This window comes from Rhizomucor pusillus (genome assembly GCF_041956525.1).
Source record: "Rhizomucor pusillus strain CBS 183.67 unplaced genomic scaffold VTP01scaffold_1, whole genome shotgun sequence".
In the NCBI taxonomy this organism is placed as follows: domain Eukaryota; kingdom Fungi; phylum Mucoromycota; class Mucoromycetes; order Mucorales; family Lichtheimiaceae; genus Rhizomucor; species Rhizomucor pusillus.
This window is the reverse complement of record NW_027192143.1, coordinates 2145548-2172260: the sequence shown is the minus strand read 5'-3', so window position 1 is coordinate 2172260 and position 26713 is coordinate 2145548. Positions and strand designations below refer to the sequence as shown.

At 43.1% G+C, this 26713-nt stretch overlaps 11 protein-coding genes across 11 annotated transcripts; 7 read left to right on the top strand and 4 right to left on the bottom strand.

Annotated features, from left to right (window-relative positions):
- Positions 1-235: 235 nt before the first annotated feature.
- On the top strand, positions 236-695 carry VTP01DRAFT_946 (uncharacterized protein; the record flags this gene model as incomplete). Its single annotated transcript, XM_069388694.1, has 2 exons — positions 236-258; positions 389-695. The coding sequence occupies 2 exons, from the start codon at positions 236-238 to the stop codon at positions 693-695; spliced, it is 330 nt and encodes a 109-aa protein (XP_069245366.1).
- Positions 696-2208: 1513 nt separating this feature from the next.
- Positions 2209-4569, top strand: VTP01DRAFT_945 (uncharacterized protein; the record flags this gene model as incomplete). Its single annotated transcript, XM_069388683.1, has 6 exons — positions 2209-2466; positions 2535-2622; positions 2686-2975; positions 3048-3571; positions 3631-4191; positions 4251-4569. The coding sequence occupies 6 exons, from the start codon at positions 2209-2211 to the stop codon at positions 4567-4569; spliced, it is 2040 nt and encodes a 679-aa protein (XP_069245365.1).
- A 77-nt stretch (positions 4570-4646) lies between these two features.
- On the bottom strand, positions 4647-5823 carry VTP01DRAFT_944 (uncharacterized protein; the record flags this gene model as incomplete). The annotated part of the gene is made up of 3 exons (XM_069388672.1): positions 4647-4760; positions 4819-5065; positions 5126-5823. The coding sequence occupies 3 exons, from the start codon at positions 5821-5823 to the stop codon at positions 4647-4649; spliced, it is 1059 nt and encodes a 352-aa protein (XP_069245364.1).
- Positions 5824-7687: 1864 nt separating this feature from the next.
- Positions 7688-8759, bottom strand: VTP01DRAFT_943 (uncharacterized protein; the record flags this gene model as incomplete). Its single annotated transcript, XM_069388661.1, has 8 exons — positions 7688-7889; positions 7942-7991; positions 8059-8116; positions 8173-8240; positions 8293-8333; positions 8385-8456; positions 8521-8648; positions 8698-8759. The coding sequence occupies 8 exons, from the start codon at positions 8757-8759 to the stop codon at positions 7688-7690; spliced, it is 681 nt and encodes a 226-aa protein (XP_069245363.1).
- Positions 8760-8934: 175 nt separating this feature from the next.
- On the top strand, positions 8935-10455 carry VTP01DRAFT_942 (uncharacterized protein; the record flags this gene model as incomplete). The annotated part of the gene is made up of 7 exons (XM_069388650.1): positions 8935-9067; positions 9121-9251; positions 9312-9431; positions 9499-9596; positions 9651-9771; positions 9838-10140; positions 10219-10455. The coding sequence occupies 7 exons, from the start codon at positions 8935-8937 to the stop codon at positions 10453-10455; spliced, it is 1143 nt and encodes a 380-aa protein (XP_069245362.1).
- A 1612-nt stretch (positions 10456-12067) lies between these two features.
- Positions 12068-14441, top strand: VTP01DRAFT_941 (uncharacterized protein; the record flags this gene model as incomplete). The annotated part of the gene is made up of 14 exons (XM_069388639.1): positions 12068-12183; positions 12234-12403; positions 12465-12669; positions 12738-12881; positions 12950-13035; positions 13099-13187; positions 13236-13371; positions 13438-13641; positions 13701-13765; positions 13833-13924; positions 13980-14116; positions 14178-14212; positions 14273-14291; positions 14356-14441. 14 exons carry the CDS (start codon positions 12068-12070, stop codon positions 14439-14441), a joined length of 1584 nt encoding a protein of 527 aa, XP_069245361.1.
- A 695-nt stretch (positions 14442-15136) lies between these two features.
- Positions 15137-16533, top strand: VTP01DRAFT_940 (uncharacterized protein; the record flags this gene model as incomplete). Its single annotated transcript, XM_069388628.1, has 8 exons — positions 15137-15189; positions 15251-15304; positions 15355-15482; positions 15534-15605; positions 15663-16132; positions 16196-16323; positions 16382-16428; positions 16493-16533. The coding sequence occupies 8 exons, from the start codon at positions 15137-15139 to the stop codon at positions 16531-16533; spliced, it is 993 nt and encodes a 330-aa protein (XP_069245360.1).
- A 505-nt stretch (positions 16534-17038) lies between these two features.
- VTP01DRAFT_939 (uncharacterized protein) lies at positions 17039-17901 on the bottom strand (the record flags this gene model as incomplete). The annotated part of the gene is made up of 2 exons (XM_069388616.1): positions 17039-17408; positions 17714-17901. 2 exons carry the CDS (start codon positions 17899-17901, stop codon positions 17039-17041), a joined length of 558 nt encoding a protein of 185 aa, XP_069245359.1.
- A 697-nt stretch (positions 17902-18598) lies between these two features.
- Positions 18599-21254, top strand: VTP01DRAFT_938 (uncharacterized protein; the record flags this gene model as incomplete). The annotated part of the gene is made up of 9 exons (XM_069388605.1): positions 18599-18658; positions 18735-18872; positions 18927-18937; positions 18994-19076; positions 19720-20356; positions 20414-20553; positions 20610-20871; positions 20935-21095; positions 21157-21254. 9 exons carry the CDS (start codon positions 18599-18601, stop codon positions 21252-21254), a joined length of 1590 nt encoding a protein of 529 aa, XP_069245358.1.
- A 173-nt stretch (positions 21255-21427) lies between these two features.
- On the top strand, positions 21428-23673 carry VTP01DRAFT_937 (uncharacterized protein; the record flags this gene model as incomplete). The annotated part of the gene is made up of 3 exons (XM_069388594.1): positions 21428-21468; positions 21533-21918; positions 21974-23673. The coding sequence occupies 3 exons, from the start codon at positions 21428-21430 to the stop codon at positions 23671-23673; spliced, it is 2127 nt and encodes a 708-aa protein (XP_069245357.1).
- A 166-nt stretch (positions 23674-23839) lies between these two features.
- On the bottom strand, positions 23840-26330 carry VTP01DRAFT_936 (uncharacterized protein; the record flags this gene model as incomplete). The annotated part of the gene is made up of 12 exons (XM_069388583.1): positions 23840-24218; positions 24273-24355; positions 24416-24514; positions 24569-24685; positions 24738-24905; positions 24968-25192; positions 25248-25348; positions 25408-25491; positions 25555-25702; positions 25760-25878; positions 25935-26013; positions 26079-26330. 12 exons carry the CDS (start codon positions 26328-26330, stop codon positions 23840-23842), a joined length of 1854 nt encoding a protein of 617 aa, XP_069245356.1.
- Positions 26331-26713: the final 383 nt, after the last annotated feature.

The window sequence follows — 26713 nt, the reverse complement described above, 5'->3', positions numbered from 1 at the left end:
GTCCTTTTCTGCTACGTTCGCTTTTTACTGTTACAGATTGCAATGATTTGGAGATATTTATCTTTCAAGGGCAAGCGCGTCGGGAAAAGGAGCAGACAATTTTCCAAAAATATCGAATTTTAAAGTCATTGTAGGACAAAAGTGCAAGGTGCTGCCAAGAGAGGGAGTCAAATGCAGCAGATTCCGCAGACGCAAATAAGACATTTGTTAGACTATTTCGTCATGTGAAGCCCGAATGAGACGCGTAGACTCTCCGGTGTAAAAATATAAAAGGTGGCCTTGAGGTGCCGTGGGCTTTTCTTCACACATCTCTTATTACTATCAAACATGTAAGTAGTGCGCCTCTAGGACGCAAAACTTTCCACCTTGCTGACTTGAACACCTGCAGGGGTCTCTTCGATTTCTTTGGTGAACAACACTCCAAGGTGCACTCCGGTGAACACGAAGGCTCCTTCACTCACGAATTGATTGCCGGTGCTGCTGCCTACGAAGCCGCAAAGGCCTACAATGAACACTGCGAAAAGAACGGCAAGCCCGTTGACCATGCCCAAGCTAAGCAGCTCCTCGCTGGCTTGGCTGGTGGTCTCGTTGACAAGTTGATCGAAACCAAGGGTTTGGACTACCTTGACAAGGTCAAGGCCAAGAAGCATGCAGAGGAACAGCTCAGCGAGTACTACGACAAGGAGCTCCAGTAAATACCTGTTTAAATACGTTTTCCCTTTGCAAATAAATTGTATTTGTGTGTATATGAAACTTGAAAAGTATCTTTGCGAAAGTTGTCCTTTGCATTGTTAGTCGGTCATTCAGTCGTGCCTTCATGCGCGCACTACCATATCTGGAGGGATCGGTCAGTTATTCCAACACAAAGAATGAAGAGCTGCGAGAAATGTGTAGCATCCTACATAAGTATGAGCGTATCAAGTCATGATGACAATGGTTTCACGCTTGTTTGACCATATTGACTTCAAGCCTGCTTCCAGCTACACTCTCTGCAAGAAATTATCAAAGAAACCAAACGTTTTTTATTTTCGTTGAGATCATGCACTATAGCAGGAACATAGCAACTTAGTTGGTTTTGATAATTCCTGTCTCCATGGTTAGGAGATATATATTCATACTGTAATATACTGGGTTTTGAAATGAAGTTTGCGACACACGGGGAAACCTTTTGCGCTATTTGGATCACCCTCTGCGGTCTGGAACAAAAAGAATTCACGTAACGATTAGCTTTCTCTGCATCAACATCCCTTCTAAGAGTTCTTGTTACATACACTTGCAAATCTGTGCTCCTCAACGCAAAAGACATGACCCCAAGCACCATTTATCATACCTGATGAGCCCATAGGTTTTTAGATGACATTGATTTGTTTTCGCTTTCTTATCTCTATACAATAGAAATAAGCTTATAGGTCAGTTATGATGCGGTATCTGAGTACGCATTGTATAATTTACATGAACGATCACCACAGGCATAATCGGCTGGTATATCCGTCACATCGCCGGAAGCCGTTCCAGCATCTTGCTCTTGAGGATAATTATTATTATTATTATCCTTCGCCAGGAGGATAGTTTGACTATGTTACCATCTTTTCTTTATTTGGTCGAAAGTAAAAGGAATATTTGTGATAAACATGTACAATATCATCGCTAAACGAGAAACGGAGCGAAGGAAGGGTGGGTGGGCCAGTCAAACTATCCTCTGATGGCTCGGATAATAGTGATAGGCTTTCAGCCTACGGCCTCAGCCAAAAGTCTATACTGGTTGTACTGAGAAGTTGGCGTAATTTCTGATGTCTTCCGCTTCGTGTTCGAATCCTGCCCAGACAGTATGACCAGGAATTACACTATATTATGGGGAACGGTTTTAACTACTCACCGGCAGCAATAGAAAGTTACAGCGGATGTTTCCTAGCAACCTGGAATTTCCACAATATAAAGCAATCAATTCCCTCAACCTAAAACCCGTTAGAGGATATAAGAATACAAGAGCTGGGATGACTCATCTAACAGACCAACTTTCCCAGCAGGAAACAAACGGCGAAGGATTACGGGAAGAAATGTTTATTCAATTGCTGTACAGACTAAAGCCTTTTGTGTCGGTTTGTAAAAATCCGGTTACCCGCACCACAGTTGGTCGGCTGGGTGGCGTTTTCAAAGCGCATTGCAAGAGAGAGAAAAAAAAATACAGTTTCTTTTTCTGCAGGAACCATGGTCGCAATGCAAAATGATTTTGTAATGACAATTGAAGAAGATGAGAATGTCAAGATATTTGAAGATGAAGAGGATATCGAAGAAGCACCAGTCAAAAAGAAAAGAAAGACTGACAAAGCATCTGAAAAGCAATTGCTCGGCCAAGATCCAGAATTCGATCCGCAGTTCTCGTTCGCCGTCGATGGTGGTGCATCTACCGGTCCCGAGCATGCATGGGACTTCACCGCAGCGAAGCGTATGCTCAGAGAAAGACAAGTATGGATCGACTATTGAAAATAAAAGAAATGTGTCAAGTGTGCTAACCTTTCCGGATGCACCCGCAGCCTGATTATATTCCTCGTACAAGTATAGACCAAATTATCGAAAAGAAGAAGGCCAAAAAGAGAAAAGAAAAGCTGTTAGAGAAGAAAGGTGAATTATTATGCTGACTATGATTTTCTGATGAAATTTCTGGCTAATCCTCTTATGCTGAAGCTGCCAAGACGAAATCTGACGAAGAAAAAGCTGCAGACGATGATGACGAGAATGAGCAGGAATCAGGGTTTTTTGACGATGAAGATAATGGCAATACGGATGAGAGCTTTGGAGGTGGCTTGGAGACAGAAGTTACCCGCAACGAAAATGATGAGGACGAGAGTGAGGATACCGAAGGAAACGCAGAGGAAGAAGATAGCACAGACGACACTGAGGAAGATTCGGCGTCAGATCTTGATGAAGAGTCAAGCGAGGAAAGTGAAGTGGAAGAAACAGATGCTGAGAAGGCAGTAAGTGAATAGATCGACGATGATTCGGGAAACTGTGGGAATGTGTGAATTAAAGCTTTTTCGTACTGACAGCGCAAGAGGGCATTCTTTGCGCCTGAAGAAGAAACGAAGACAAAACAGCACGAATCTTTCACTACGATGAATCTGTCCAGGCCTATATTAAAGGGACTGGCTTCCATTGGCTTTGTAAAGCCGACAGAGATCCAAGCGCGCACGATCCCACTGGCATTGTTGGGCAAAGATATTTGCGGAGGCGCAGTAACTGGATCTGGTAAAACTGCTGCTTTCGTGGTACCCATTTTGGAACGTCTTTTGTATCGACCGAAACAGATCACTGCTACACGAGTACTTATTTTATGTCCCACACGTGAGCTTGCCGCACAAGTTCACAGCGTCGCCTTGAAGATCGGCAAGTACACTGATATAACTTTCAGTTTGTGTGTGGGTGGTCTCAATTTGAAGCGACAAGAGACGGAGCTCAAGACGAAACCAGACGTGGTCATTGCTACCCCTGGTCGACTTATTGACCATCTGCGAAACTCAAGTGGGTTTGCACTTGATACATGCGAAATTCTAGTCATGGACGAAGCTGACCGGTAAATGATGCAAGGGAAGCTGTGGTGAATATCTACGATAGCTAAAATACCCGGAATAGCATGCTCGAAGATGGTTTTGCAGATGAATTGCAAGAGATTGTAAAAGCGTGCCCGAAATCTCGACAAACAATGCTATTCTCTGCAACGATGACTGATAATGTTGATAAACTTATCCGCATGTCTCTCAACTCACCAGCACGTCTGTTTGTTGATCGCAGCAACCAGGCAGCTTCGCGACTGACCCAAGAATTTGTACGCATACGAGCTCATCGCGAAGAGGATCGGTCTGCAGTTCTGTTGGCACTTTGCCGCCGAACATTCAAGTCTAAAGTGATCATCTTTTTTCGTTCAAAAGTTGCCGCTCACCAGATGAAAATTCTGTTCGCTTTAATGGGATTAAGGGCTGCTGAGTTGCACGGCAATTTGACCCAAGAGCAGCGTTTGGAGGCACTTGAACGTTTCCGTGATAACGACGTTGACTATCTGTTGGCGACCGACCTGGCAGCGCGCGGTCTGGATATCAAAGGCATCGAGGTTGTTATCAATTACAACATGCCAACCCAGTTTGCACAATACCTCCATCGCGTGGGCCGTACAGCTCGAGCTGGAAGAAAAGGACGGTAAGGAGAATTATATTTTATGGCAAAAAAGGACGAGAAACTTAAAGGATGGCGTCTAGTTCCGTAACGCTGGTCGGCGAAGCTGATCGCAAGATGCTAAAAATGGCAATGAAATCAGCCAACGGTGGCTCGCAGGTCAAGAATCGAGTAGTGCCGCCTGAAGCGATTCAAAAATACAAAAAGAAGATTGAGAAATTGTCAGGTCAAATCAAGGAAATTTTGGAAGAAGAAAAAGCCGAAAAGGCATTGCGTGAAACTGAGATGCAGATTCGTAAGACAGAGAATATGATCAAGCACGAACAAGAAATCTATTCTCGACCAGCAAGGACTTGGTTCAAGAGCAAAAAGGACAAGACTACGAAGTCCAGAAAGAAATAAAATGGATAATTATGATCATGACGACATTATAGCAGCAGTGACGATGGTACAAATACTGATGACAGATATATATCTGCTTACACATCTACTATGCGTTTTATTCGATTGCACTCTTCCAGATGCTCCCCCCGGTACTTTATCAGGTATTCGCCATTCTCTTTGAAAGTTACTGTCTTGTTGACTAGGCAGCCCTGTCGGATAATTGTTTAAGAAAAAATCCTAGTGGATAATCCCATTTGACCGTCTTACCTTTGCACTATTGGAACATTTGTAATAGATGCTCCGATGGCCACTCTTCTTGTGGATCGTGTTGCCATTGTTTTTCCAAAGATAGTCGTCGTTGTATGGAAATTCGCGGGTTTCAATGATGGTACTGATGGCTTGCATGACCCTTCGCCTGCGGCGGGCCATTGCTCGTGTAGAAACACGGCGAGCATTAGATGGGGGTATAGGCAGTTTGTCCAGGAGAGATGGCATGCTCAGACTCGTACTGCTGCTGTAGATTAGAAATGTATTAGATAATGAAAACTAGAAGATAATTCCGTAGATCGTTTACCTGGTTGAATCCCTTCGATATACGGTGGAAGGCCCTGAATGCGGCGGGTGGATTGGCACAGAAGGCTCGTTTGGAGAAAGGATAGGCGGTAATGTTAATGTAGATCCTGTAGTGGTAGCGGAGGCAGAATAAGTATGTGCCTGCGGACAAGTGCTAACTGCTGGAGGAATGATAGGTTGACTCAGGAGTAAAGACGAGTTTCGTTGCTGGTCTTGCGCTTGTGTATGCAATTGCTGACCTTGCTGGAAGTTGTTTCGCCATCCGTTCTCAACTGCGGAAGAAAAAGAACTGATCCGTGGAAGCGTTTCCGCCAGACCTTTTGTTCGCCATTGCTGCATGGACTGCTGCTGTTGCAGTATATAATCGATCTCTTTCTGCCTTAACTTGGCTTCTTCAGCTCGCCGTCTATCTTCTTCAAGTTTACTTGAGAGTATCAACTCCAGTAACTCTGGATGCTCTCCGTATTGTTGCACGACTTTGTCCACATTGAAGTAATCATCGTTCTCTATCGGCTTTTGGATATAAGTCCGTGGTTGCTGCCGGGTAGCGTACCATTTCTCAGTGCTATCCGGTTTCAAGGTCATAAAGCCGTGCGGGGATGTTGGAGTGGATATTGCAGTTGCAGTGTTTGGCGGTGAGGGTGGATAAATTCGATGCGTGCGAATATGATCCGTAGGATAATAAGCGTTCCTGGACATTATTCTTTGAAGAATACAAACGGAAGAAAATGTAAGAGGTTAGACAATAAAACAAGAAAAAGAGAAATGAGCGAATGTCCGTCATCCCGAAAAAAACGGTTTCCCGGACAACTCACTGAATTCGACCCCGCATCCCGCCCCTCCCACACCTCCCCCACATTTTTTAGACATGGCCCTTCAACTCTTTGCCCCGTCAGCGACACATGTCACGTGTAATTCTCTAAACTTCAGGTTTCATGTCACGTAGAGCTGCAAGTGCATTTACGAATAACCTGCAGCAAATGTCGTAGGGACAAAAGACCAAAGAGAAACATTGAGCCAATAATAGGTGGGCAAGCTTGTATCTGTCTTTCCAGATGGAACTTTTCGCCGAATGACCAAATATGCTTATGAGCGCTATTACACATGAGTGGGTGCCCGGGACAACCTTTCTCACGACTTCTGCAATTTTCCGATTGACGGTACTCGTAATAAAGTATTATTGGTCCGTGGGCTTACGGAAGATGGTCCCGCCGCGTTTTCCGTCTTCCCAGATTCTTTTTTCGGATTTAGGGACCTGAGGGTCCCTCGTTATGTAAAAATTTTTTGGTTCTGTGCATCTGTCTCTATTGTATAACAAATGTAAACTGCTCATATTCCCCGTTTGTCCAATTACCTGTAAGCGCAAGTGGTCTCTATAGAGCAAAACCGCCGACTCTTACGACGTATCTTGGTTACTGTCTGCAATCATGTCAGGCTTAATGGTATAATGCCGTTTTTGTCTATCCGAGGAAGGGGACGCCGTGGGACGGCTGTGCACAAGTCCGCCTCCCATTGTACACTTTTTCCAAAAATTAATGTCGATGCAATTTGCAGTTTTGGTGTATAAATGTATTATAAAATTTCACAAAATGCGATATTACTTTTGGGAAAAAGTGTACGACCCGCGCCAGGAGTGTCCCAGTGGGAAGCGAATGGCGGAAAGCCATGGCAGCAGTTTTGTACTAGATGCATTAAACATGTATGTAGTGAGCTCTTCATAATACGATAGATATAATCAACAATATTTATATCTACAGGTACTACACTTTTCGATCTCAATGCCTAGCTTATGATTGTGCAGACAGCGGCGAAACTCAATGTTGCTGTTGACAGGGACCAGAATGTTTGCAATTCGTATTACAATCTTACAACAGAAACAAGTTATGAAGATAACCTGGCAGATAATTTATTTTTGCATCCTCTGTAGGAACCTCATTGGTATCCCATTGAGTAAGGCAAAAAAGCCGGAGACTTTCGATCAGCCAGCATGGAGCTTTGTACTCCTTTCTTTTGATGCGATGGTGATGTTGCAAAGTCGCGTAAACGCAAGCATACAAAAGGAATTACGTACGACTTTTGCAATTTTCCAGTGAAAATACCCTTTAATAAGCAAGGTCCCCTAGGTCCCTGCGGGTGCAACCGAGTCACGCTTTTCACGGCGACGCAAATCAGCGTTTGCATTGTCGGAAGGAAGGTTTTGCATTGTTACTGTCAATTTCGCAACATCTTAAAAAATAATAATAATAAATGTAAATAACCCGTCAAAACCAGACAATAAAGAATAACTTATATACCGTCTATCTTCGTGATCTTCGTGGTTCCCTTTCTGTGTGGTTTCGTAACGCCAAAACAAGAAACTTTACGACACGAACAGGACTGGGATATATTGACAATCTTTCGCCTTGTTATGCATCCCTCAATGTGAAAATGTCCTTCTTCATAACTCAATTTATTTTCGTCTACTTTCCGGGAAAAATAATTTTCAACCAACAGTACTTAGGACGACGCATACAGCTTTTGAAGTCAGGAAAAGAGGGTAATATATTGGTTTACATGTTTTAGATCAAGCTTTAAAATGGCCGTTTCTATCGGCAACATTGTACTTCACTTGCAGAATATCCGAATCCAGGTTTCCAGATCTCAGCCCAGCAGTGACAATGTCACCTGCTTTTATTGGTCCCACACCTTTTGGTGTGCCGGTCAAAACGATATCGCCAGCTTCGAGCTTCATGATGCTTGAAACAAACGCAAGCAACTTGGGAATCCTACGGAAATAAATCGGTAAATGTCCTTCCGTCTTCTTCAACTCATACGTACTCAAAGATCATGTCCTTTGTGTTTCCGTTCTGACGGATAGCCTCGTTAACCTATAACAACATGATTTACATACTGCGCCAGCAGGTTTTTGTCTTCAATTTTATAAGCAGCTTTTACCTTCAGCCATAATTGTACATTCGATGGATCTTTTATCTTCTCTTTAGGGATGAACTCGCTAATTCATCGTAAGCCATAATATTCCATGTCTTTTGATGCAATAGCCGCTTTTACCTAACGGGAGTGAAGGTATCGAAACCTTTGGCAGCGCTCCAAGGAAGACCTTTTTGTTTAGCTTCGTTCTTTTCAAATTGCTGTTAGTTAGCGTCTCCAAGACGTTGCCGGGACTCTCACCTGCAAGTTTCTTGCCGTCAAATCAATTGCCAGAGCATAGCCTAACATACACATCAGATGGAGTTCAAAGAATATGTATATATCTGCTTTACCTGCAATATGTTCCATAGCTTGAGACTCAACGCAGTCGCGAGCTTCTTTGCCAATTACAACCGCCAGTTCGACTACAAAGATTCTACGCTCAACATAACGAGTTGCAAGCAGTAACGACTTCCAAACGACACGGACCTTCATGGTGAACTTCACAACCGGCAGGAATTTCAATGGTTCCCCCGTTAGAAAGATAAGATGATGTCGGTTTCAAGAAGAAGAATGGAGACTTTGGGACAGCGTTGCCCAGCTCCTTCGCGTGCTCGCTAAGCTGTAATGAGTGTAAAGGTCACTACAGTCAACCATCGTACCCACCTAAAGTTGCGTCCGATTGCAACTATCTTTTTGCCAGTGGTGAGAAAGTTACGAGCAGACATGAGGCGTCAGGACTTGTCGGCACTTCGACGATGCACTTTAAGCACAGCGTGTTCAGCACACCAATTTCGAATTTGCTGAGAAGTCTATAGGATAGAATCCTCGCGGGAAAGCTAACCGAGCGCATACTTATGGAAAGAGGCATGGAGACTGACCTACTTTTTGTTTAGCAGAGAAATGTCAACTGATGTCTTAAAAATACGGTTTGCCGAGCCGGAACGAGATCATTTTGTGCAACCCGTCCTCCAGTCACTCAGGAGTGCTTTCGCTTCCGCGACCCTGTCCATAATGCCTACTACAAGACAGACAGGTTTGAGCTAAACTCATCGTCGTCCATAAATATACAAATTTATGAAGGAATAGGGCTTTACAGAGTTCCAACAACCAAATTCCTCATGATCTTCTTTGGTGGTTGCTCCCTCTTAACCTCTATTTTTGACCTGAAGCATCTTACTCATCTACAGTTAATTCCACACATAACGCGGAATCACCAGGTTTGCCTACAGAAGACTCTGATCTCTCAAATATCCCAACTAATCGCATATGACACGTAGTTTTGGCGGTTATTAACGTCGCAGTGCGCCTTTGGGAATTCCGGTGGAATGTTTTTCGGCATGCTTATCTTATATTCCATGCGAGTAATCGAAAGACAATACGGCAGCGCAAAATATGCAGTATGTCAACGTTCTAGCTGGAGAGACTGTTGAGAGGCTACATTGAAGTTCTGTATTCTTCTGACAGGCGTTCGTTTTCGTTGCTACAATGATATCTATACTGTTGGAAATAGGAGCACTCGTCTCTGGTGCCAAGTTTGGGTTCCGTCGCATTGTGGGAGGACCGTAAGTGCTACACGATGAAATTTACCATGCAAGCACACTTATCAACGATGTTAGATTTGGCTTGCTTTTCGCCCTTCTCTACCAATATCATCGTGTCATTCCTGTCACCTACCGTTTTCGCGTTTTCGGATTTACTTTCAATGACAAAACTCCATTATATGTACTGGCGCTACAAGTATGTTTCACTTATCTAGAGTGCTTAGGCATGTGGCGTATTGACCATTTTATTTTACAATCCAAGCTTGTGCTTTCTCAATCTTTCGGTACCGCAGTTCCTTGCATGTGTGGTCTAATGGCGGGGGCATTGTATCGATCTGATGTTGGAAGCATTAAGCAGTGGCGCTTTCCATCGTTACTGCGATCCTTTGCAAGCAGATTCCTCGAGCCGTTATTATCAACATCACCTATACCGCGCACGACAGCAACAATGCCAAATTCGACGGACATTTTAGGTAGCAATGTAGCTCTGCCAAACGATTTACGTCAACGAAGGACAGCTAGTGGAGCTGCAACAGCTACTAGGATAGGCCGCACAGCTGTAAGAGTAAGTCGGAGGTTCTGCCAACCTAATGTTTCACCGAATATAAAGTAGAAATTGAATATCGCCATTTTGCTTGCGTAGGAGTACATCGATACAATAACAGGAGAATCTGCAGGTTCGGAGCTTCAGCCGCCATCCGAGGAACACACAGCCTTACTGATGACAATGTTCCCTGATCATCCACGGGAAGTTATCGTAAGAGCATTATCTTCTGCCAACAACAATGTGAATAGAGCTGTAGAAATTATGCTGAATGTTCCTGCGCCTCAGGGCAATAGCACCAACAATGGAAATAGTGCAAATATAAATATTTCATGAGAAAACCCAAGAACTTTGTAAAATATTTTTGATGTGCAGCATCACCAAGATGAGAAGAGAAGAATACTTTGAACAGTAAGAGTTTACGAGGTGCTGGATGGGTATGATCACATACAGCGATTATAGCTAGGACAACGTGTCGAGATAGCGTCTGCATGGAGGGAAGACCGTGCTAGCAGGTCTTATATTCGGCGGGTCCGTTTTCTGAATCATTACATAGCACTCAGTCACATATCCCTGTCCTTATGTGCCAATACTGTCTCTGTAAGCGAGTTGTTAATTTTGTTAGCTGTCCGGCTCGATCGTCCGTCAAAAAACTTGGCACAAACAGGCAGGATATGCTTTTGGTCATATTCAGAGAAAAAATTTGCATCCGGGACACCGAAGAAAACTCAAGTAGCCAAAAACCCTCCTACGGTTTATCAGTATCACGTCATTAAAAGAATAGATTTGGCACGTTGATTGTTGGCAATATCGATGGTATCTAGGAAAAAATGGTATTAGGATCACTGAGGCTGTATCCGCATTCCAAGAACAAGCCTCTGTTGTTCTACATACTCATGAATATTCTAGGCTCCTGCAAGGAAATGTTCTCCAATTACTCGCTTGCTAATTTCTTCCATTGTGTTGTACACGATGATGCGACGCAATGCTCTCCTGGGGTGTAATAGCTCCTTTGAAATTGCCCTATTCCTATCCTGGAGCTTCCTCGGTGACCTGGCATCGAGCAGGCGTGACTAGGATGATGGCACGCAGCTGTGGAAGCGTCAGCGTAACCGATCGATGCCGCCAGATACATAGCAAGTTATTTGATCCATTGTTAAGTGAAAATTAAAATAGAGCGCAATAGCAGCCCTGTTCGCTTAATAAGAATATAGATAACACTGGCGAAAAATCAAACATATCCAGTACTATCGAATAGCGGTTGTTAAAACAAAAGAAAAGAGGAGAAAAATGAAGGAAATTGAATGATTGTCATGGATGCGGGGCTCTGACAACTCCGTTTAAACCGAGTTTGGAGCTCTGAATCCTCACAAGGACGTCGTCCAGTCAAGTCGCAAGCTAAGGACTGGCTGCTCGAAAATTCTAATTCTAAGCGATGTAATGAATATGGAATTTCTGCAGACGAAATGAGAAACGCAGATTTTTCCAAATTAATTAGCCAGAGCTCACACGATAAATACCTGCTACGTATGCAGCCAATTCCATTTTAAAAACCATGGTACTGGTGGTAGTAGTCATTAGTAACTTAGACTTGCCTGATTAAACATATTGATAATTCAATAATAATTTTCTTTCACTATAGAGTGCAAGTCAAACTGGAGCTTCACGTACGCTGAGCGACGAATTTTTTCGCACTTATAATTTACTACTGCTTTTAGCGCATTGGAGATGACAGAAATTCTAAAACCCGTCAGTCAGCATTTTCCCAGCCAAGGTCGTTATTGTTGCTTTTCAATAATTCTGTCATGTGTGATCTTGCAGTTCTATCTCAATTATATATAGAAGAACCAACACACGGTGCACACTTTGAACATTGAAATAAAGTTTTGGTTTATTGTTCGATGGGGACGATACGACTGCCAAATAAGGTGGTTTCGTGCTTACAGACATGGGACACTCCGACAAAGCATATAAATATAAACGAGCGTTGCAGCATTGGGAGAATTACCAGAGCAACCTTGAAATGGTACAAACGGATCGTACTGCGGCCGTTATTGGGACAGGGTATGTGGTAGTCGATGATCCATTAACGCCATATATTGATGAATATACAGCTTTAGCGGTATCTGTGCTGCCATTCGCTTGCAAAAAGAGTTTGGAATCAAGGCACAGCTGTTTGAGATGTCGGAAGACGTTGGAGGTACTTGGCATCATAACAAATATCCTGGTGCGGAATGCGATATACCGTCGCATCTCTATTCGCTTAGCTTTGAGTTGAATCCCTGTAAGCGTCCCTATCTTCAAAGCCTGTTTTCATGTATTCTCATAATAGGAGTATGTTAAAGCTTGGACTCGACACTACAGCGGACAAGCAGAGATCCAAGCGTATCTTCGTGGAGTTGCCGAAAAGTACAATCTAATCCAGCAAATTTTATTCAAGACCGAGGTGATAAAAGCGGAATGGATTGAAAGCCGACAACAATGGTGCCTTGAATGGCGTTCTGTCGTCGGAAGCGAAACCGGTATTTATTCCGGCTACTTTGATTTTGTGTAATGTTCAGTGGATCCATGCAGCTGAAATAGAATATGGTCAATAACAACCATTTTCCATGCCTCAGATTCGCTGGCCTCGGTCCTCTTCGAGTTCCGAACATACCTAAAGAATTCGCGAACTTTTCTGGTACCACTGTTCATACCACCCAATGGGACTCCAACATCGACTTCACCAACAAGCGCGTCGCTGTCATCGGCAGTGGATCCACGTAAGTCATATACGCAATCATAGTATCTGAAATCATGAGCCTTCAAAGTTTCATTAATCCTTATCCAGCGCTATACAGTTAATTCCAAAGTTGCAAAAAGCTGTCGGTCATTTGTATAGCTATCAGAGGACACCGGCCTGGGTCACCCCGAGAGGTTAGCTCAGACAGCAGCGTGAATGGTTGTATGAATGCTAACATTCTATCTTTCATACAAAAGATCAGTTTACATATCCACAAATAATCAAGTTCTTGTTCAAATACATTCCTTTCCTAATGAGGTTCTACCGTTTCTTGATATATCTTCAGGTACATTTAGCCAATATACGGCGTTAAAAGCGATTAACGCGCCCTTAGCATGAAAGTTACTACCCGAACTTTGGATACTATGGCTCATGGATAAGCCGTGTAGCCGAAAGGACCATCAAAAAGACAATTGCTATGCGATTGAAGAAAGCTGGACGGCCGGACTTAATTCCAAAACTTACGCCAAGTAAGTCACCATATCCGTCAGCTGCAGCCATCATGAGCTGATCGCGACTTCCGCTTCCTAATTTAGAATACCCCTTTGGATGCAAGCGCATAACAAAATCCGAAGTCTATCTGGAAGCTATGGCCAAGCCCAATGTATCACTTATTACGAGTGGAATTTCCGAAATCAAAGGACGAACTATTACAGATAAGGATGGCAACGAGAATGAAGTCGATATCCTTGTTCTAGCCACAGGGTTTGACATCAAAGGGTTCACGGGCAACTTAAAGAGTAGGTAGAATGCTCCTCTAGTCTTTGCAGGCTATTTCCTAGCCCTTATATCTAAATAGTTCTCGGTCGAGACGGTCGGTCACTTGAAGAGGAATGGAAAACCTCTTATCCCAAGTCATACAAGGTTGGCGGTTTACTGAATGTCATTGTACATCGTGAGACACTATTATTGATTAATAATTTTTCGCCAGACTGTCAATTACCATGGATATCCCAATTTTTTCCTCTTATTGGGACCAAGTTCCGGCTTGGGGCACAATTCAGTCGTACTTATCGCTGAAATGTCTGTAAACTTGTATGATATATACAATATCTTATTGACTGACATTCGAAATTAGTCAAGTCAACTATGCTATTAACTGTATTAAGGAAATTCTCGAGAAAGACTTGGCGGCTTTGGAACCCAAAGCCTCGGCACAAGAAGAATTTGTCAAGAACTTGCAGAGCAGCTTCATTGGCACTGTATGGAAAGGAGGTATGTGAACGACGAAATTGACCGGCATAATTTCCCTTGAGACATGACAACATAAAAATAGGATGCAAGTCGTGGTACTTGAATGAACATGGCGAGGTAATTACAATAGAGCTTTAGTGATTTTGGTACGCAGTACTGACAATTCTTAAACTGCAGGCATATGCACTATGGTCAAGTACATGTCACCCTCCTTCACATGAATGCAGTTTAACATTCCTCTAATGACCGCTTTCATCCAGGTACCGTCACAAAGTTCTGGTGGACAATGCGCAAACCTATATTTGATAACTATATCGAGTATAAAAAGATTAATATCATTAAGTAACTGGGTACTAATCGGGAAAGTTTCCATTAATGGACACGCTTTGAGCCCACATATCGCCCCGATGAAAAATCATCTATACACAGTCTTTAAAATACTCTTCTTTGACATCTGAACAACGTCCAAAATTAATTTAAAGTTGATACTATGGGTATCTTTGGAGATACGGACGATCAAATTTGGCTAGTACGCGGGCTTCTCGAAGTATCCATTAGTGGACAGTACGAGAACTGTAGTTATGCATCTTTTCCTCATCCAAAATACATAAAGCCTTTGATAGATATAGTTTCATTGGTCTAGTTTAAATAATATGAAATAAAACGTAGGATCTATTTAATCATACGTGGATTCTACGTTCATTACAAATTACCACCTCGGGGCCGCAAATTCGAAGTATCGATCTATGGCGACATGCCCTTTCGATGCGATGTCCCATTATGAAGTGACCTTTGTCACTTGCATCACATTAATCTTCATACCTGCTAGGAAGCGGCTCATTGGTTTTGAGAAAGGATTGGAGGTCTTTTATTACGCAGAAAAATACATTCAAAAAGGGTCCATTAATGGACCCTTTGTCCACAAATGGACACCTCCGACTAGTAAATAGAAGTATCCAATTCACATTTCTCCGCACAATTTTCCAGACTCGAGGACACGAGCTGTGGATACTCGACCACACTGTTCACTTTCAACACAAGATGGCTTCCGACATTGATCTTTTAGTCAGCATGGGGTTCTCCCGTGTTAAGGCGTACGCGCTAGACTGCCATTGCGTTGCTGCGCAACTGCTGAGTTACGTGTTTGATTGACAGGGAAAAAGCATGGAAGGCGATCAAAGGTGCTGGTCTGCAACCCGCTCTTGACTGGTATGTATATGCTTATTATTGAGATAAATATCCAACTCACTGCTAGCAAGGCTGCTTGCACATCCTGAAGTGACGGATGAGCCTGACAATGAAGCTGATTCCAGCCATATAGTTGGTAACGATAGCCAGACGCTCGGCGCACCACCTCAGGATTCGGATAGTAGCAGCATTCAAAAAGGTGAGGCAGGATAATGTGTATTCCCTACAGGAAAATAATATGCTATTATAGGTGAAGTAAGACCGCAGCAGGAAACAGCACAGAGTTTAGTCTGCGATGATTGCGGTAAAACCTTTAGAGATGGTAAGAAATCTTTCAGACATAAAGGTTGTTGCGATCTTCTCTAAAGAGAAATTGTAGCAAACAGCGCTCAACTACACGCTGCACGATCATCGCATCAAAATTTCTCCGAGAGTACGAAGAAGATTAAACCGCTGACCGAGGAAGAAAAGAAAGCAAAGTTGGCAGAGTTGAAAGCGCGTCTAGCAGAAAAACGAGCTGCGCAAGCCCAAAATGATTTGGAGAATAGGAAGGAACAGGAACGCATTAGGCGTAAAGCTGGCCAAGATATTTCGGAAGCAAGAGCAAGATTGGAAGAAAAAGAGCTTAAACAGGCTGCAGCTGCAAAGCGCCGCGAAAAAGAAGAGGAAAGAATTGCCAGAGCAAAAATAAAAGCTCAAATCGAACAGGATAAGCGTGAGCGCGCAGCGAGAAGGGAAGCTGCGAAGAACAGGTTGCAGAATGAAGCTGCACCCCAAACAGGCCAAGTTACTGTACCGCCGACGGCAGCCTCGCAAACTAAACGAACCTATAATGAAGCTCGTCTTCAGGTATAAACCAAAACTTATATATATCTACCTTACCAGCATGTTTACGCATTCACGTCTTTGTAGATACGTGTACCAGGCGCCTCTCCTATTACTCAAACATTCCCCGCTGAGGCTACGCTTGCTGATGTCTATCAACACATACATTCTAGTGGCATCACATCTTCCTTTGCACTGTCGACTACTTTCCCAAAGTAATAACGACAAACTAATGTCCTTTGGTAACTGGCACTAATTGCACATTTTATCCAGACGAACTTTTGATGAAAATGACAAGAACAAATCATTGCAGGAATTGAGTAAGCAAAGTATTTCCTGGTTACCAAAAATGATGCAACTTAGACAATTGTCGATTTTATCTAGATCTGGTACCTTCGTCCGCTTTGAATCTTGCGTATATCTGAAATATCCATCTGCCACCTATCTTCTGTACAAGGTTGCTTGCGGATGCACTACTTTTGAATTAAGTTCTTGACTACAGTCTGTAAATTTTACATTACGTGTGTGGGTATAAGCATTCGATCATATATAAAAAGCTGAAGGGTAGCACCTGCCCATTGGCGACTATAGCAACAGAGTGCAGCTGAAAATTGTAATCAGAGGTGCCATTATATGATTCGACTGGCTTTGCGATTCTGGTAGACAAATGCATTGGGTATACATGATAGACAGCCGCCTCGTCGCTTGGGGGCGGCTAGGGTGGCCCTAAGCGCTCTAGCTTTCGGAAGGGGTGGATTGTCCGTCCTCTTGACATATTGCATGACTTGCTGAATGTCTTTTGAGATACGCTCCGGGCCAACAGGTTCAGTGTGTGGCATTGTAAGGTAGCGTAGAGGTGATATTGTGATGAAAGTAAGTACGTTGAGGCTGAACGTCACTTAAGAATCTTTACCTCTTCCATATTGGTCGTTAGACCTGGACACGACACTGTGTTGTTGCGGAGGGATCGGAACAGACAATTGATGGTGTGAGTGGGAAGCACGAGGAAAGCTTTGACGGGACATAGCAAGGCATCACGGTGTGGATGAATACTGACTGTCTTGCTGATATGCACTCCGTGACGTTTTTCTTTGGGAGAGCCACCAACAGTCGTAAGAGTTGCTTGTCGGACACTGAGGATTGGTCCAGGTCCACACGGGCCAGATCAGAAGGACGGAGGAAACCTACCATGGCCAGTAACAAGGCTGTTTTAAGGGTAAGCAATTCGTCGGAAAGCTGTTCTGTCGCGTCTAAGGAGATAATGTACTCGAGGGCGGGAGTGACGTCGTAATTCCAATGCCTGGGAGGGCAACGTAGACAGAGAGAAGCGCTAAAACCAATTTGCCACTGACAAACTGCTATCTATATACATACAAATACATGATGAGTGACGATTTGTAAGTAGGTTGAACACCTTTACTTAATGTAATACATGAACCTATCACAAATATATAGAATGTGTTCATTTTCTTACCTTTTCATTGTTCTAAAGCTAAACGTATGAAGAAAACAGTTGCGGATATAATATGAGGCAATTCAACTTCCTTCGCTACCAAGGAACAGGAAGGAAATTATGCGCAATATCTTATGGTGAAGAAGGCGTACGATACACTGGCATCTGGAGAAGAAGTATCTTGGGTGAAGCGGGCACTCATAATGGCAATTGCTCGAGCAGCCACTGCTGTGGGTGCCTGGATCAAAGAGCACACGAAGCATGGACGCTCGAAATTACGAAAGAACCATCGGCGATATACACCTGCCGTGACGGAAAGACGGAAACGATAACGGTGCATTGTTATGCCTCAAGGTGTCATGTCCAAGCTACAAGAACGGTGTAAATATAAGAAATCGTGATACGCAAGCCGCTTACACTATTGTCCTCAATGCAGCTGCAAGAATTTGGGTAGATAGTACTTTGCTACCTTCTGAACGCTTGTAATCTGTCATGTCCAGGTTAATAACCAAAGATGTAAAGAAGAAAATATATGCGAGTTTGGTATCCGGTAATAGCCCTAAGTGGTGTACGTTCTACCTCCTTGAAACTCCATTTCTGTAAATATATTGGAGAGTTGCGTAGATCATCAAATATTGTGCTTCCTGCTGACTGGAGGGACAAAATTGGGCTACTCGCCTCATTGCAGACATCGCAGCACACTCTAATATGTAAATTTTCGCCTTCAGCACGTCATGGAATATTTTTGAACAGTAACAACTTCTTTGCAATCTTCCATCGAGCCAGAAATTCTCGAATATCCATGGCTGCCATAGATGAAACTGATATGCTAATCAAGAAGAGCGACAGCAGAAATGATGGAATTTACGCTGTAACTAAATGGATGCAAGTATGAATCAACCGTTGCACCCGTGAAATGTAGAATTTAAACAAGAGGTAGAAAAGAGTCACAATAATGTTTCCAGACGATGTATGGGAGCAATCCGCAGTATAATAGCCACTCAATCTGTAGAAAGGTAAAATACGTGCACCGCTTAATGCAAATAAAGGAACGGCTGGGTAAAATCGAGCACGATATTTCTGGAAGAACGACGGTGGTATGCACTTGTCAATTTGTCACAAGCGGGCTGATTTACCTACATGCTGGGCAATTAGCCGTGTTGTACTCCCCAGGCAACTCGATTTGGACACCTCAAGACCTTTAAAGACGTCACTTGGTCCACCGTTCCAGAGGTGTTGGGCGTCACGCGTAACTGCACACATTCGCTTCCAGCATTTTACCTGTGTACAGGACTTGATTTAACTGTCCTCGTAAGTAGCCTCTGTCCTGACCTGGTGCATTTGCTGATCACATTTTCGCTTTAGTATTACTCTTGGTTATTATTCATTGTGAGTTGCTTCAAGATCCAAACGTCAAATATCGAATATGCAGTTCTTACCATTTGGCCTCATTCAGCCTAGCCTGGATCACTTCACGCGAATCGAGGCAACCTTTACCACTAGGCGCTTTCGGGCGTAAGTCTTCTCCTTTTGTTAGTTCATCGCTACCGCCAACCAACGGAGAGTATTCCGAATGCACCAATGTATGGCAAGAGTATTCACTATCGAATCTTAAACGTGTGAGAGATCCCCGGTGAATTTCGGAATGCTCTTTGCGTAAATATGTATGATTGTCCAGTTGAATACAAATGATGTACTGGAAGTCTTTGTATCTTCGATATCCTTCCTTCATTTTTTTTTCCTGTCCTCTTTTGTTCCTGCTTGTATCGCTATCTTTGTAATCTGACTTTGTCAATTCTTTCATGAAAAAGGCAAGCTTGCTTCGCTCTCGCCTTGCTTCGAGGGCAAAACAATGCTTGCATAATAAAGGTTAGGAAGGTACATTTTAATTGAGATTGACGATTTATGGAGTGAATTGTCAAATAGACAAGCAACGTGGAGCAATGAATGATTAACGATCGTGCAAATTAACATGAATGGATGCAGTACTGTAATTCTTCTTAAACCGGAACAAGAATGCTGGCTTTTATGCGACTTCTGTAGCCGCTGTGCATGCCTCTTGTCGAAATTTTATACTCGACCGCAGTGAAGAAGATCTATTTTCCTCCTTCTCTTCCACCGGCGCGTAGCTTTTGTTCCTTGTCAATGTATTATCTAGAGAACGACATTGTATATTCGCCGCGGTCTAAACGTCCTATTAAACGCCGCGGCATTGTACGGCAATTAATACAAGCATCAATTCTCGTTGGGCTCGCGACGGCAGCGTTTTTTTTTGGGCGTGACTTGACGAGGAGGGAGCATATACCGTCTTTAAGCAATGATTCGATCAAGTTTACTAAGGACGATGCAGCGGAAGCGCCATATATGACGAGCATAGGAAATGACACTATCCTGACAGAGTATGATCTCGCTAAACACTTGCATCCAGACTATAATTACGATCGAGAAATTCCTGAGGATATTTGGCAATCGTTGCCGGTACGGGGGGTGCTCTATATGCTTGTTCGAAATGAAGATATCCAAGGAGCACGACAAGCTATTAAGAGCGTCGAAGATAGATTCAACCATCGATTTTGTTATCCTTGGGTTCTCCTCAACGACCAAGACTTCTCCTTCGATTTCCGCAAATATATACGAAAAGCTACACAAGCACCGATCTTCTTTGGCAAAATCAATCCGAATGTGTGGGCATATCCAAGTTGGATCGATGTACCCATTGCTGAAAATCGTATGCTGGAAATGCTTCGCATGGGTATCTACAAAGCAGGCAGCCCTTCGTTCCATCAACTGTTACGGTAAGCCAGTAAATATGTAATATGCTTGGGCAGAAGGTGACCATACAAATCCCTAAGATACCAATCTGGATTATTTTACCATCATCCGCTGTTCCAAAATGCCGAATATGTGTGGCGAGTTGAGCCGGAGTCAACATACACTTGCAATATGCCATTCGATCCCTTCGATTACATGAAATCAAGAAACAAGTCTATAGGTAAGAAAGAGTAAAAAAATAGGATAGGAATCATATTCAATAGTACACAATTATAGCATTCACGCTCACTATGCGCGAATTACCGGGAGCTATCCAAAGTCTTTGGCTGACTACTCGTGACTTTATGAAGGATAACCCTCACCTTGTATTATCGTCAAACAAGACGATTATGCCGTGGCTACTCGATGATTTTGGCGAATACAATTACTGTCACATGTGGTCCAATTTTGAGATAGTGGACCTCAAATTTCTACGTTCAGAAGCATACCAATCATACTTTAAGTTTTTAGATCGTAGAGGTGGATTCTTTTATGAGAGGTACGTACAGCATGCAAGTAATAACAAACATACTTCGGCGTTGACAAGCATTGCGTCATGTAGGTGGAGCGATGCTCCTGTACGAACTTTAGCTGCAGCCATGTTTTTGCCACGCCATAAGATACATTTTTTCAACAGCATCGGTTATACTCACTCCGTCGCAAGTCATTGCCCTGTCAACAGAGATTATGAACATTGTAGCTGCGATGTTTTTGATAGTTTCGGCAAGTGCGAAAAGACAGCGCATACATGCCATCTTGGGCTAATTAACTGATTTTGCAATAGACTTTAGCAGCAATAGTTGCACTTCAGGACTCCTGAAACTCGTGGACAAGAATAACCTGGATGAAATGCTCAAATTCGCAAAGTCACAGTTGCAATAATGACGCATGCAGCGAAAATTATATATTTGTTTTTATCATCTACAACAAAGATAAATCGTGAGACCAAACAATCATTGTTAAAAACTGAAGCAACCGAAACAAGTGCAACCGTCCATCTTACGAGCAACTCTCATTTTGTCAAAAGTGCCTTTATTTGAACTCATGTCAATACCATGTCCGATACATTGAGAAGGATATTCAACTGGGTTGAAAAGTAAAGCAGCGTACAAAGTAATAGTCATCATGTATCATAATCTTATGCATTTATATATCGTTAGTCGATCTCAGAACGCTCTACACCCAGCACAGATTCAATCGTCGACCATCAAAGGCTCGTTCAACCATGTCTACCTGAGAAGTAGTCAACTCAGAGATTTGGAGGGATTGGAGCATATATTCGAGCATTATGCAAAACAGATACGAGAATTGACGCTACGCGACAATTCCCTGACAGATTTCCCTTTGCAGTTGCTATCTTTATGCAATTTGACGTCGTTGTCTCTCGCGTGCAACCACATCAGCTATATTCCAGAGAGGATATTTCCTTGCTTTCTGCATTTGCAATGGCTGACGCTTGCGGAAAACTCGCTTAGGCAGTTACCGCCTGACTTGGCGCACTGCACGCAGCTCAAAGGCCTCGGCATCCAAGGAAACAACTTTTACGGTATGCAAGCAACCAGTCTTTTCGGACATTTCATCTCATGATGCAAATCACATAGAATTGCCACGAGTCATATGCCAACTCGAAAATTTGGAGACATTACTGTTGCAGCGAAACAAATTAGTGCATATACCATCTGATGTAGTGTTGCCAGATACGCTGCAGACTCTCCATTTGGCTTCTAATATGCTTTGCAGCATCCCGGATTCTCTCATTTACAACCCACCGTCCTGTTTGACACATTTATATCTGTCTGGAAATCCACTACGCAGTATATCTCCCTCGTTTATGAGCCACGGGTACAAGCGTCTTATCACTCTTGATCTTCATACGTGCATGCTTGCAAAAATCGATCCATATTTCATCCGAAGGCTGGCGAGACAATGCCCAGATTTGCGACGACTCAACTTGGCGATAAATTTCCTCACAGAGCTACCACAGGAGATAGGGCTCTTGTCAAAATTACAATGGCTCAACCTGAATGACAACCAACTCAGGAGTCTTCCCGCCACTATTGGAAATTTGACCCAGATCGTCAAGATAGGTCTTGTTCAAAACGACCTTGAGGATCTGCCTCATCGTATGTTCAGTCGGCTACAAAAACTACGGAAATTGGATATCCGGCGCAATAAATTGCGATACTTCCCTTCATCTACGCTGGCAACGGCTTCTTTGAAAGAAGTGTCCGAGTGCGTCTCGCTCGGTATCGCATTCTCAGCAATTCCGCGACCTGCCAGCTACTTGAGTATCCGGCAATCAAAAAATATCAATGGCAATGGCGGCGGCTCGCTACGGACTCTCTTGTTTTACGACAATCAATGGATGGATTCTTCAGGCGGCATCTTTTGCAAGACCGATATTGGTAGCCAGGAGTACGTGCAACTGGCTCATCTTGATGACTTGCGCTGGGGCATGCAAACAGAGCACCTGTTTGAAACTCCAGAGTGTTTGAAACAGATAGTTCAAAAATCCATGCAAGATGTACGTGGAAGACTTGTGGCGCGGATGGGACGGGAGAAGACATTGGAATCAGAACTTCGAGTACAAAAATATGACAAGGCACTATCAACTTATTATAGCGTCCCCTCGTTGCGCGAGATAGCACTTAGAGCACACTTGAAGGCCGTCATGGATTCTCACGATACCAAGGAGCCGCCGTATATCGATGCCTATCCCGAACGGAGACAAGCATTCCTTGCCGGTTCATTGGCGGATAGCCGTATTCCCGAGCACTTACGGGAGCAAGCCAGCAAAACGGCAGAGCAATGCGATGTATGCGGTTATTGGTACAGCCAATCGCAGTATCAACTTGGCTATTCGGCCCGACTCTGTGATAACCTCCTAAACGTACCTATCAGATACAGGATATGTTCGATAGAATGTACTTACAATGGCATCTTTGCAATCCACAACGCAGCCTATGTATGGGGTTCCTGCATCGGCAAAATCGTATGCCGAAATACCGGGTTAGATGCGACGAGCGACGAAGAGCAACTCGTTGAAAGCGAACATCCATCTCAGCCAACAACTACGAGCACAGAAAGAGGAATTTACACGGCCATTAATGGCCTTCTAGCGTCTCTAAATAGTTTGTTGGGACTTTCCAGCAGTCGCTACAGCTCTCGTACCACGCAAATAGATGAACCAATGATGCAGCACGAAAGATTCGAGGATGTTTCCCATGTCACATTCCCAGCTCCTGCAACTACAGCCTTCAATCATTTTCCTCGAGATGCAATCCGTCTGGAACGGTTTTAAATGCGAATTAGATCTGTGTATGAAGTACAGTATAAAAAGGTCCACATCTCGACTTGATCTTGTACACATCGTATGATAGTTCCAATGCACAGTTTCTTTATTGTCTTCATGGATATTTTTATTCATTGTGACGGTCTTGATGGAAATGATACGATGAATACAAAGACTATTTTATCAATTTCTGTGCAGCTCTTAAAAGTTGGATATTTTCATCGACCACTTCTTCTGATGCTTGATCGACTTTCATGGCGTTGCTGTCTTCTTCATTTTCCTTTTCTTTCATGTTGACATTCGCTTCTGTTTGATCTCGCGCAGGTTCTAATTTGCGTTCTGGTGCTTCATTGATTGTCTTTCTAATATCCTTCTTCAGAGCATAAATCTGCGGAATGACGTTTGCTTGATTAGGAAGCAATAGGCGTGACGCTCTGAATAATGCGGCGTTTGTCACAGTGGTTCGTTCGCTTGGCGTCATCTTCATATCCTCTTCTAATCTCTGAACTGCCTGTTCGAGTACTTGCTTAGCCATTGGTAATTCGGGCTTTGTACTGGGTATAAACCGAATTAGAGAATTGTCATATACTTCTCAATAGCCAACATACCTCATAACATGCACTTGCTTCCGGCTATACAGTTCAGTGATTACTTTGGTTCCGTATTTGAATTTATATTTTTCAAGCGAAGGCTATGCAACTCAATTAGCAGAGCCGTCAGGATAAAAAGGTATCAGAATCCGTTGTCTTACATTAAGTTTCCGTCGCTTGGTGTTTATTGCTTGATTCAACGAGGTAATATCGGCGTGAGATTTCTCAAAGGGCGGGCATCCAGCAGATTTCCAGATAATCTGAGGTTTATGGTCAAAACAACGTGCCATGTATCAGCATCACCGCATACCTACCCAGTTCCGTTCATGCCGCAGTAAAGTCAACACCAAGTCTACATATAATTCTCCTCTTTCCATTGTTGATCTGAGAAGGTTCAGGAGTTTCTCATACGTAATGGATAGCCATTCGGACTGGAAGAAGCCATGAGTATAAAGCCGTCGAAGGTACTTTTCTTTAACATACTTGTTCTTGATTGACCGTAAACGCAGGCTGAACAAGCGTTTGCTTTTTATCCCGTGCTGCCAATAACTCGCGAGTATGCTCTTGTTCGTCATGTGTGAAACCAGAAAGATACTGCAGCAGGACAAGCGTCTGGAGGATAATGTTTCGTTGAAAGCGTACATCTTGCATCTACCATAGTCATAGTCAACAGGCAAAACTATCATCGAAATTATTGTCAAGCTTGGTTATACCTGAAGATCGAGTAAATTGCGACTGCTTAACAATCGTGGAAAGCGAAACTCTTGATTGATTTCCTTAAGCATTTGTTCTGCTAAATCCTTCTTTTCATCTGCATCCAACTCTGCCCGTCTACGACGAGATCCAATCTTTTCATTGGGTTCCGTTGATGAGTTTGTTCGTTCGTTCGAGCTGCCGGGAGAATCTTTCGAGAATTTCTCAAGCACTGCATCTATACCCTAGATTGAGATTAAGTATATGCAAAAGGAATCACGTTCTTTTGCTATCTATTACCTTTTGAAATTGTGTAAAGTTTTCTCCTTGGAGAATATGTGGAGGATCTGCATAGAATTTCCTTGTCTCCCAGAACAGTTTGTAGAATGATTTTTGCTCCGCTACAAGAAAAGCATCAGAAAATACTATGTATATTGAAACTAGTTCCATTTAAATCTACCTGAGAGGCTTGGATCGCTGTCCACCTCCGCATAATTATCATGAAGAACTGGATGGATGTTGAATTCTCCCTTTCGATTTACACCTTCAGTGACATTTTAACATCGAACCCTGGAAACGGTTGCTAAAACTCTTCAGCGACATGTACCTGATCTCTCACTTAGAGGGAATGAATTTGCAAGGAACATCAATATACGTCCACAGAATACAGTGTTCGTTTCTTTCGAAAGTCTGCGCAGCATCTCATTACACATGCGTAATAACACGAGACTTTTGCCTTTGTCTGGCACCATGTTCTAATCAAACGATTACATATTTGCAAGAACTTGGGGATATCGGTCATTACTACTTACCGCTGTCAATCTTTCTTTTCTGTTTTCGACATAGGCAAACAACTTTTCGCAACCGGCAACAGTATGGCTATCCAGCAATTCTTCTGTAAGCGCTAAAGGAACGACTTCATCGAGGTAGCCTGCAATACATAGTCGTAAGTACAGCTTTGCAATAGACAAAGACGGTGCACAGTACCCAGCTCTGAACTGACTAGCACCATATCCAGAATGTTATATTTTGTTTGAAAATCGGCAGACACGTCCATGCTATCTTCCTGTATATTGCGTTTACATGCTGCAGTTAGCCTGTATATTGTAACCCGGCCTTTTCGTTACTTACAGCAGTCTTCAATAATGCGCTTCTATAGGCAGTCTCCAAAGCATTTCGTCGCCAATCCGGTTTGTCTGCGACTAGACAGACATTTAACGTATTCTCTGCACCACAAAGAGGTCCAAAATTGGTCTGCACTATTTCGGTCACTTTTGTCAATGTCGGGTCGTCGACGCGTTGATCAGCAAGTGTTTGTATGCATTGCCACAGTGTGGTCTCAAGTCGACTGTAAAACTCTTCAAATCGAAGAGTAAGAACCATTATAGAAGAGTAAGAACAGTATAAGCTGCAACGCTGCCTTCATCCTTGTCGGCGGGATGACAAATAAATCAATTTTGCACAGCTGAAATTGCATATCATCATTCTAAGTGTCAAAACGACTATCTCATTCCATTTAGCCTTTTCGTAATTGGTTCACTATCACTTTTCTTTTTCTCTTCGCTCAATACTTTTCTCATTTTTCACTTTGTACCGCCTTTCCCCAATGATTGGTCTGCTATGTTTCATTTCTTGTTTTCATTTTTTATTCTTCATCAATAATAGGCGTTTTAAGGCCGAGACTTACTCTTTCTAGGTTTTCATCGTAAATCAAACATCCTTCAAAGAGGAGTATGTTGCTCAAATTTTCCAAAATGCGATGAAAA